We start from the raw sequence: 10820 nt of genomic DNA, 5'->3' as shown, positions 1-10820 counted from the left end.
TTGAGGTGAAACCAGATTATATTGAATTGTACTGCATGACCTCAAAACATATTTTAGTGTCTCCGTGTGTATGCTGTTTTGGAGATTAGAAGTAAAGACATTGCTTAATTGATAATAATTGATCCGAGGAAAACATGCCGATGGTTGAAAGGTCGATTGAATGAATATTTCATATTTGGATCCCAATCATAATCTTTACATTTCTCTTTCGTCACTCCAAAAAATACAGTTGGAAAGTCTTAAATTCTTGATGGGGGGGTGTTCTTGAAATGTGTATTTAACTATAACCTGACACTCCAGACGCAGTAGTTTGTTTTAAAGATGAAAAACCAGTTTGAATTGCAAGACATTTTATTACCTCAGCCAAAGTTCATGCTCTTGGATATCTGTACTTGTTTGAGCGGGAGCAGACTTGATCGTTGCCCTCTCTTATCTGCGCGATGATAATCCCGCCTGCAAATGAAAGGATTGTCATTTCATGCCAAGAGCTCTTACGATGAAGCAGAGCTCAAGCAGCCTGCGGGTGAGATTACCTGCGTTTGTGTTTGCGGTGGAGGTGCTGATTGTGGGTCTGTTTGCCACTTTTGTCACGTATGATGACCAAGCTGATTCCAGGTTTCAAACCAACGAGACCAGACTCATGGACAATGCCGTGTACAGGGACTACCCTTTTTTTACAGATGTACAAGTGATGATTTTCATCGGATTTGGATGCCTCTTAGCATTTTTCCGACTTTATGGCTTTGGAGGCATGGTTTTTAACTTCCTGGTGGCTACTTTCTCCATCCAGTGGGCCATTCTCGTGCAAGGATACTTCCAGTTCAGCCATGATGGTAAAATTCACCTGGGGGTGATTAATCTGATTAATGCGGAGTTCGCCTGTGCTGTGGTGCTCATCTCCTTCGGGGCAGTGCTAGGGAAGACGAGTCCGCTGCAGCTGCTTGTCATGTCTCTTCTGGAGGTGCCGGTGTTTGCAGTCACCGAATGGGCAGTGCTGAAGTACATCAGGATAAACGATGCGGGAGGCTCCATCCTCATCCATCTCTTTGCCTGTTACTTTGGCTTGGGTGTCACTTATGTGCTGTACAGACCTCAACTTAATGAAGGTCACATAAAGGAGACCACCAGCTACCAGTCGGACATCCTGTCTCTGATGGGGACCTTGTTCCTGTGGGTCTTCTGGCCCTCCTTTAACTCGGCGTTAACGCTGAAAGGCGATGACCAGCACAGAGCCATCCTCCACACCTTCTTAGGCCTGTGTGCCTCCACCATCACTGCTTTCGCTCTTTCTGCTATGATCAACAAAAAAGGCAAACTCAGCATTGCGGACATCCAGAACGTGACACTAGCCGGAGGCGTGACGGTCGGAGCATCTGTTGATATGATGATTTCACCTGCAGCTGCGTATGTGCTGGGTATGCTGGGCTGCACTGCGTGCATGCTGGGGTACAAGTACTTGAGCCCAATCTTAGCAAAGCGCTTCAAAATCCAGGATCAATGTGGAATACACAACTTGCACGGCCTAACGGGGCTTATATCTTGCACTGCGGGGATTTGCGCCATCATGATGGCCAGCGAGGAAGTCTACGGTCCGAGTTTTTATCAGATCTTTAACCACCGAGCGCCAGAAGAAGGGGACCCCAAGCTGCTAGAGCTCCAGGCATTGATACCTGGTTTGCAGCCGGGTTCAGGGAGGACCGCGGGACAACAGGCTCTCTTCCAGGTAGCAGCTATCTTCTCCACTATCGGAGTTTCAGCTGTAGCAGGCATGCTCACAGGTGTGGTCTTGAAAATGCCTTACCTCGCATCACCCTCAGATGAGTTCTGCTTTGACGATCGGGTGTATTTTGACCTTCCCATGGAACATTATTCACCAGTGAAACTCAGTCAAGATACTGATAAAGAGGAAACGGTTGCCTAACATGACAAACTCTCAAAGATTAAAAAAAACAAACATTTAAATCATGTTATTATGTTTATTCATATTGAAAAAAGCTCAAAAAATGTATGGAGCCAATAGTGCATGTATATGTACAGGTATCACTTATACTAATGAGCAAATTAATCCTGTGTGCAATATTTACTTTTTTAAATTTTAATATACATCTTGTATTGATCTTTTAGTGTTGCAAATGTGTTTGATAAAATAAAGTCATTAAAATGTGTCATATTTATGTAACAGATTCTGTGTTTGACACAATAATTTGTAACATGATGATTAATGGGTGAATAGAGATGCATCATGGATTTGTATTACTAAAAGAAATATACACACAGCCGTGGGCAGGAAAGTGACGCTTCCAATTTTGCCCACTGGATGGCGCTATAGTAATTGTATTACGCAAGCGAACTGTTTGTACTGGTAGTAAAGTAAAGCTAGCCACATGCTATCTTCTACGGCTTCTACTTTGAACATTATGTGATTTGGCAGTCTTCATTGCCCCAATACGTCAAAAAGAGACCCAAGAAACATGGTCTTCTTCCTATCTATTCATGGAAATGAATGGGAAAGCTGTGTGTTTGTTGAGTTTTCATGTCAGGTGAATGAACTGTTGGCAGGAAACAGCAGCCTGTGTTTACTCACAGCAGTGAAAGCTAGCTACCTCATTGCTAATCAAATCGCTAATTTAGTGTGCAGGAATTTCTAAAAACATGCATGATCAAAGCAGCAGAGATTGTGTGCCCTGAAAAGTGCCAGGTTGTTATTTTTCCTCAGAATTAAAAAAAAAACAGTGTTTTATCACTAATAGTGATATTGTGCTAGTACTATTTTGGAAGTTTTACTGTACACTATACAGCTTCAAAACAACAACTTCAGTTCGTTTTGTATTATTTGTTTTATTAAAATCATAGCGTATAATGTACACCATGATGGGAGTCGTTTTCACCCCATGTGGCCCCTGAAATAAATTGAGTGTGGCATGTATTATTTACGTCCAGTAGATGGCAGTAATGTGTTAGCTAAGATTGTGGCTGCCGTAAAAGATCAAGGGGAAGTGACGAAGAAGAAAGAGGAAGCGAATGCTGGAAGCGAGGGTCGAGGCCACGATCTGCTTCTGCGATTTCACACACGAAAGAAATAGCTTACATAAGTGTCGAAAGTGTGAGTTAATCACATTTTAGTGGAATCCACCGAGCGGGAGGCACCAAGAAGAGTATCATCAGCGGAGGCTGTCCTTGATACTTGGCCTTTGTCTCACATTTTCATCAATTCTAAACGGTAACGTCATTGTTTGCTAAGTCAGCTAGCGTTTTGCTGCTAGCTGGCCTTATTCGCACCTTTCCTCCCCCAAGCGACGGCATCGGACTGTTTCCATTACAATTTGAGATACCGACCTTTTGAATGATATTTTAACATATTAGAACTTCATTTGCCTTTATTTCTTTTATCTTGCATATGACAAAATAATACGGAGGCGCCGTTGCTTGGCCTAGACAGCTAATGCTAGCATGTAACTGCGACCGCCATTTAGTCTTCTTTAGCCACTTGTTAGCATTAGCATAATGTTTGTCGCAGCGTGTCTATGGTCCGCGTTATCCAAATTGTTATAAATGCAACTTACTTTATACATTTCATTTCACTTTAAGCGTAACTTGATGTATTTCGGTTCAAACACACTCATAAACATCCGAGTCGTAACATTTTGTCAACAAACCAAAAACGATCACGTTACTTGTCTTTGTGTTTTTACTCGGTTTTCCATCTACAAATTGTAATGAAGCCATTGTATTTTAGGATCATCATCATGGCTGATGACTTTGACGTTGAGGCCATGCTGGAGGCTCCATACAGAAAGGTGGGTTGAGAGTTAAAAGAAATTAAGCTAATGTTCTACACTTCTACCCGTTTATAATTGCAAATGTGACAAAGTTTACATGAATGTTGTGTGGTTTGTTTGAGTAAAACGCTTTAAAGTTTATAAATAAATCCGCATCTATCTCTCTTTATAGACTTCCCTAATGATATCTCACCTCTACTCCCATGAATTCATCTTTGATTCCACTGTGAACTGTGAAAAAAAGGAAGGTAGTTATTGTGCATATACTGATGTACTGTGGTTCACCTTAGGGCGAAAAGAGATTTGACCTAAAACACCCAGGCCCCATTCGGTTGCAACAAGGTGAATACGAAATAATGGATAGGCCCGTCTTATTTGGCTAGCAAAGTTGGCAGTATTCAAATTTATAACCTGCATATGTTTTGGTATCTCCGATGAGTCAATGGATGCTTGGATGGCGCATGACTCCAAATTCACACTGGATGTGTAATGTCGCATGGGTGTAGCAGTGCCTCATTCGCTTTTAATTCGCTTCAATTTTTAAATCAGTCTGGCAATTCACACCAGCTGACTCACGGGTGTCTGACACGTCGTGTTTTTACACGATGCAAAAGATAGACTTGTCTTTTTGACCACCGGAAAACAGCTTCTAGTGTCAAAATAAATATCAGCTTTTTAACCAAAAAAAAATCTTAAAAGACCCTGCATTATGTAACCAGCATTCATTGCAACAAAGATCATGGATGACGAGCGATTAATCTTTCAAAGTGCATATCAACTACTTAAGATATTGATGGTAAGTTAATTACGCATAATCATGTCTTTGTTTTTCTCGCTAGGTCCATCCTGTTTTGTTATATTACTGAGTTGTAACCTATATATAAGTGAGCAAAGGAGCCGGGGTATTTGCGACGCTGCACTGACGCCTATAATGAGAATTGAGCTTTTTAAATCGACGCGCATAAAACGCTACGTGGATGTGCCATACGCAATACGTGTCTGGTGTGAATTTGGGGTTAGAGACTCTTAAAGAGGAACTGCACTGTTTTATATTTTAAATACGTACACACATCTTTACCTCTTCTGTGCGCCTGAAATGTCCCCTTGTGGGACTAATGAATTCATGTCTTATCATTCAAGCGCAAGAAAATTTGTTAAAATGAGCTAGCTAATAATGGACGTCATGGGAAATCCGGATTTTGACGCTCAAGCCCGGGGAAAAAAACTCAACGGCAACAGTTTTTCCATTTACGTGACAGACTTCTATATTAATTAACCAAGCTACAGCAATATTGATATTGTGGCACCTAACACGAAAAACTATCGTTATCCGGCGGACTAACACAGTGCCTCCCTAGCCAAGCCGCCTGTAGTCAAAATAGATGTATTCCAATGGCGGGCATTGTTAGCTAGCTCATATTAACTTTATAAAGCACAGAAAAGAACAAAATTCATGTTACACACAGGGATTGTGAATGATTGGCAAAATTCCCCCAAAGTGCAGTTCCCCTTTAAGCTTATATGCCCCTTTATAACATTTTAAAAGTTTGATGGTGATGTCACTACATAACTTGCCTTCGAGATCAGCTCGTGAACGTCTTTTCTGAAACGTGACGTTCTATTTACATATGAAAATGCTTTTTCCACATTGTGTGCGTTTGCACATTGTCCTATGGCAAACACGTTTTTTGTTTGTAAATATGAATACTGCCTCTTTGCCCCATTTCAATTGAAGTGTATCAGCATCTTGATTTTGCATGCTACACAAGAGCAGATATGAATCTAGCAGTACTTCTATTAAGGTCTATGTATTTGTAAAGTGGCTTACCATACATGAGTTAAGTCAGAACTATTATGCCGTAATTACATTTTGGTAAGATAACAGTAGCTCGTGGAATAATTGATGGATTATTTCTTTTTTAACATAAATTTATTTTCCTTTGGGCATCAATATTACTAAGAAGTGTGAATCCCTGTTTGCTTCAGGGCAAGATGTGTGACAGAGGTGGCATCGAGCTCTTACAGTCCAAGAACGAAAATGGGTGAAGATCACTGGACTGACACCAACCACAAAGGATCTCTTTTAGCGGCCCTGTGTCAATGCGTGGTCACATGATTAGGCACAAATTGTGGCATTGGTACGACTTACTAGAAGGGGAAGGGTGGAATGAACTGCCTATTGTCAGAGCTTCCTGTACTCAGCTAAAGTGTTGGGACACCCTCCATCCTATTTGGCAGCCTTAAGAAGTGAGGGGCAGCTATTGGGGGAAGGACTCAGTCCGGGCACAGCAAAAGACATTTCATGTATTATTATTAATTCAAATATTTCTGTATTTTCTCTTGTCCCACCCCTCCCCCTTTTACCATGACGACTTGAAATGTTGCGTCTCCGTCCTCATGATGTTCTTCTATCAACCTTGCTTAGGATGAGGTCAAGTCTTCTCATGCAAATGGACATGATGGCCAGAACAGGAAGTAAGCTATCAGTCCATCATATTTAATTTGCCTTAATTAATCAATTGATTAATAAATGAATCAATTGTGTTTGGAATGATACACAGGAAAAGGCGGAGCAAAAGTCGAAGTCCTGGCTCCAAGAAGAGAAGGAGTCGGAGCCGAAGCAAAGACCGAAAGAAGGCCAAGAAGAGGAGCAGGAGCCGTGAAAGGAAGCGCAGTCGCAGCAGGGAGCGCCATCGCAGCCGCTCCCGAAGCCGGGAGCGCGCTGGGCGGTACAAAGCTCGCAAGAGTCCGATGTATGTGACCTTATATTAATGCTGTGTGTCTACGGCTATGTTCGCGCTGTATAGCTCGATTCCGATTGCTTCGCTCATATGCGACCCGTATCTGTTGATTTTCACGTCGCTGTGAACAGCACAATTTCTATGTTGTCAAATGCCACTCAGGCCTCGTTTATGCGTAGATATATATACGATATTCTGTGACTGCAGTATAAACGGTGAGGTTGAATCTATCTGACGTATTCATTATGGGGAAGTATTTACTTGGCGGACCGTTCTCACTACAAACACTTTATGCTGTGGTATGAAATACTGTACCATTTAAAAAAAAATGTGACCAAACATGAGGTGCATTAGCACATGAGAATTGGATGGTGTTGCCGATACCAGCCTAAATATTTAACCCAGTATCGGCTTGGTAATGAAATCAATGGTCTCGCACGTCACTAGCGCTCACACTGCCGCAGCGTGTACTTTAGTAAAAGCAGAGAAATGTACGCCACGTTGTGCTCTGCGTTCATACTAACCATTTGTCTTATTTCAGACGTAAGCGTTCTAAAAGTCGCAGTCCTGTCAAAAAAGAGAAAAGTCCCATCAGGTAAAAGTGCTTCCATATTAATTTTTGGGGATATTTGTACCGTATATTGATCCAGCTGTATTTGTACGTCCACAGGCAACCGATTGACAATCTAACACCAGAGGAGCGGGACGCCCGCACTGTCTTCTGCATGCAACTGGCTGCAAGGATCCGAGCTCGAGACCTTGAGGATTTTTTTTCAGCTGTTGGAAAAGTATGTTTCATTTTTAATCTTAACTTTGTTTATAAAGTGTGGGAACGTTGACCACAACATTCACCGTTTTACCTTCCAGGTAAGAGATGTGAGAATGATATCAGACCGGAATTCCCGGAGATCGAAGGGGATCGCCTACATTGAGTTTGTGGAGTCGTCTTCTGTCCCCCTCGCCATCGGCCTGACTGGCCAGCGGCTTTTAGGAGTGCCCATCATCGTGCAAGCTTCGCAGGTAAGACGCAACGTGCTCACGGCAGGCCACTCGTATTCAAACCAGACACTCAATCCGGCCCACGTGTTCGCAGGCGGAGAAAAATCGAGCTGCTGCAGCTGCAAATAATCTCCAGAAGGGAAGTTCGGGTCCGATGCGGCTCTACGTGGGTTCCCTGCACTTCAACATCACTGAGGAAATGCTACGTGGGATCTTTGAGCCTTTTGGAAAGGTCAGAGTCAACTTTGACATCTTGAGGAGAGCCAAGTGTGTGTACGTGGATTATTTGTAATCCTCCGTATTGGGTTTTCTGTAGATTGAAGGAATTCAGCTTATGATGGACAGTGAAACTGGACGCTCCAAAGGATATGGATTTATATCAGTAAGTAGGCCGTTTTATTTAATATTTGTGTTTTGCTCTTAGCTTGGCTTTTATTGACATCATTTCTTAAGTTTGCAGATGCAGAGTGTGCAAAAAAGGCCTTGGAGCAGCTGAATGGGTTCGAGCTGGCCGGCCGACCAATGAAAGTGGGACACGTCACAGAGCGCTCGGACGCATCAACAGCAAGCTCATTCCTGGACAACGATGAGCTAGAAAGGACCGGCATCGACCTTGGCACCACAGGTCGCTTGCAGCTAATGGCGAGACTCGCTGAAGGTTTGTTTTGTTCTTTATTTTTTTTAGTTCAAAGCACCCCTGGTTTCTGTCAATTTGCCCTAACCTGTAATTAGTGTCTAATAGAGCCGTTCTGGTTCGTTAATTGAACCAATCCTGTTTGTTTGTGCAGGAACTGGTCTGAAGATTCCCCCTGCTGCTCAGCAAGCCCTACAGATGACTGGTTCTATTCCCTATGGGAACATAGCCACACCACCAGGTGGGCTTCTTCATTTGTGTGTTAGTCACTTCATGCTAATATTTACTAATGTGTATTTCTTCTTCAGCTGTTCCAACCCCTGCACCGAGCCAGGCTTTGAACCTTCCATCGCAGCCGCTGGCTACTCACTGCCTTCAGCTGTCCAACCTCTTCAACCCACAAGCGTAAGTCTTTTGGACGTGGTCCACCCCCTTCAAAATGTGTCCAACTCGTAAGAATAGTTTGATGTAAGCTCTGACACCGCCGGCCTTTTCTTTTTCCTCAGGGAAAACGATCCCAGCTGGGCCAATGAAATCCAAGATGATGTCATCGATGAGTGTAACAAGCACGGAGGAATCGTTCATATTTATGTTGATAAGAACTCTGCTCAGGTATGAATAGTTATTATTCACAAACTAGACATGTTAATCTTTTATTGAAAGCCCAAAAAAAACTAATGTATTTACCGTCAAATAAATTGATGTCTATTTGCATTCCTGGTCTAAAACTACGTTTTTTTGGTTCATTTTTAAAAATGTAAATAAAATGAATATGTTGTTATTGCAGGGTAACGTGTATGTGAAGTGCCCCTCCATACCAGCAGCAATGGCCACTGTAAATGCACTTCATGGACGTTGGTTTGCAGGTTTGTGCTACCGACCGACGTACAACCTTTACATTCAAGTTGTGATGTTTGTTTATCCATATAACTTACTTTCTTTTTGTTTTTCTTGACTTTTTAGGGAAAATGATCACAGCTGCCTATGTTCCCTTACCAACGTACCACAACCTTTTCCCGGATTCAGTAACAGCAAAGCAGCTGCTAATGCCAACACGTCGATAGTGTGACATTTTCAAAGTCAGTGTACATACATTTCTTTGCATTGATTTCAAATGTCATTGAAAAAGGCTGCATTGTAGTCAGTTGGCTCTGTGTAATTGCCTCAAGTTTCTGTGTAAACCCTTCAAAGTCGGGCAGTTTGAGTTTGCTTTAAGCTTTGTGGCTTTGTGCTGTGAACCACTGAAGAAATATGCAGGTGTCTGTTTTTAAATATTCCTATCTGCTTGTTTGGATCATTACTTAGATTGGGAAAGAGTAGCAGAATTACAAGTGTTACTACGGAATATTGGGCCTTAATTGCCAAAATGTCTACAATAATCCTTTGTAACTTTTTACAGCCATAATTTCATTTTTAGTATGAAGGCTCCAATAAACTTTATTTGAAAATTTGCAGTCTCCTTTATTTCTTTAAATCTCACATGTAGAGAGTAATGTCCTAATGTTGGGGGTGTCCACAAGACGAGATGTTTACATTACCTGAAGTGGGAGTGTGTGTGTGTGTGTGTGTGTGTGTGTGTGTGTGAGAGAGCGAGCTCTGTCGAGCACACAATCTTGGTGCCACAGTCCACAGGATGACATTGAGATAAGGTAGCAGTTGCCACGGAGATGACCGCCAACGGGCCCCAGACCGAGCCAACAATGTACAGGTGCCCATGGAGCAATCTGGCGTTGTTGGAGCAGTGACCTTGGAGAAATGCAGATTAGATTGTTTGGGTTAGTGTAGGAGTAGGTAGCCGCATTCCCATAGATTGCATCCCATTGATGCATTCTGGTCTCTCAATCAATCATGATAGGCACATTGGACTGCTGTCTTCTGAATGTTATGACCCACCTGGGCATTGACTGATCCAATCAACAACAGACCTGTTATGGTTCCGAAATCTTTGACCTCAAAGAAAAGAATCACTAGGCGCATTTCCTCCACTTCCAACTGGCCATCACGGAACCGGTGGGGAATATTCTGTAAAGGTAAACTGGTTCCCCCGAAACGGAATCAGATTGTCAATTGGAGAGAGCAGTTGATCATTATGATTTGGAGAGCAATGCCAAGGGAATGGCTTCATACGAGTATGAGACAGGACAAAACGGGAAAAATAAGGGAGAGTGAAAAGAGACCGCCTTCATGGGAGCCAGGAGAAGCCAACCAAATAAACTCTTGCTATTTATCCTGAATGCTCAAATCCTGACTGCAAGATGGAAGCATGACCACTCTTGAATTGGTCTATAAACTGTAGTATAGGTAGCCAGATGCCCCTAATCACTGGAGTAGCTGTTACTGCTTATACACCAAAATTGACTACATGTTTAAGGTCCATTTGATCACAGTACACGATACTCTTGGTGCCTAAACTGTTCAGTGCAAACGATGTGGACTGATGTTGGAAAAAATGTACGTTATCACATGAAAACACATTTATTCTCTGGCTATTGTATAATTTGAGCAAACACTTGGGGCATATAAATAGACAAAACAACCTAACACATATGGCCTTGGAACACATCTCTAGACGCAAACTCACTGACAACACCAACTAAAAAGACAACTACTCATATAGTTTGCTGGAATGCGAAACCGAAACTTTAAACTGAGTTAAAAAAAAAAAGG

The 10820-nt window shown here is 42.3% G+C and overlaps 2 protein-coding genes across 2 annotated transcripts; both read left to right on the top strand.

The window, feature by feature from the left end:
* Positions 1-37: 37 nt before the first annotated feature.
* On the top strand, positions 38-2690 carry rh50 (Rh50-like protein). The gene has a single exon (XM_078796934.1). It carries the CDS (start codon positions 479-481, stop codon positions 1919-1921), a length of 1443 nt encoding a protein of 480 aa, XP_078653060.1. The 5' UTR covers positions 38-478; the 3' UTR covers positions 1922-2690.
* Positions 2691-2976: 286 nt separating this feature from the next.
* On the top strand, positions 2977-9603 carry rbm39b (RNA binding motif protein 39b). The gene is made up of 15 exons (XM_058052257.2): positions 2977-3220; positions 3737-3797; positions 6205-6254; positions 6341-6532; positions 7062-7115; positions 7191-7308; positions 7388-7540; positions 7614-7751; positions 7836-7901; positions 7973-8177; positions 8308-8394; positions 8462-8558; positions 8660-8765; positions 8941-9019; positions 9117-9603. The coding sequence occupies exons 2-15, from the start codon at positions 3747-3749 to the stop codon at positions 9215-9217; spliced, it is 1497 nt and encodes a 498-aa protein (XP_057908240.1). The 5' UTR covers positions 2977-3220; positions 3737-3746; the 3' UTR covers positions 9218-9603.
* The last annotated feature ends 1217 nt before the right edge of the window (positions 9604-10820 follow it).

Source organism: Doryrhamphus excisus, linkage group LG15 (genome assembly GCF_037039965.1).
Source record: "Doryrhamphus excisus strain RoL-2023G ecotype Guam linkage group LG15, RoL_Dexc_Guam_v1.1, whole genome shotgun sequence".
NCBI lineage: Eukaryota > Metazoa > Chordata > Actinopteri > Syngnathiformes > Syngnathidae > Doryrhamphus > Doryrhamphus excisus.
The sequence above is the reverse complement of the archived record's forward strand: the minus strand, read 5'-3'. Positions and strand labels throughout refer to the sequence as shown.

Coding starts and splice junctions, on each gene's coding strand:
- rh50 (XM_078796934.1), top strand. CDS start 479: ATGCCAAGAGCTCTTACGATGAAGCAGAGCTCAAGCAGCCTGCGGGTG.
- rbm39b (XM_058052257.2), top strand. CDS start 3,747: ATGGCTGATGACTTTGACGTTGAGGCCATGCTGGAGGCTCCATACAGA. Junction 7,116..7,190: donor AAAGAGAAAAGTCCCATCAG/GTAAAAGTGCTT, acceptor GTACGTCCACAG/GCAACCGATTGACAATCTAA. Junction 7,541..7,613: donor TCATCGTGCAAGCTTCGCAG/GTAAGACGCAAC, acceptor ACGTGTTCGCAG/GCGGAGAAAAATCGAGCTGC.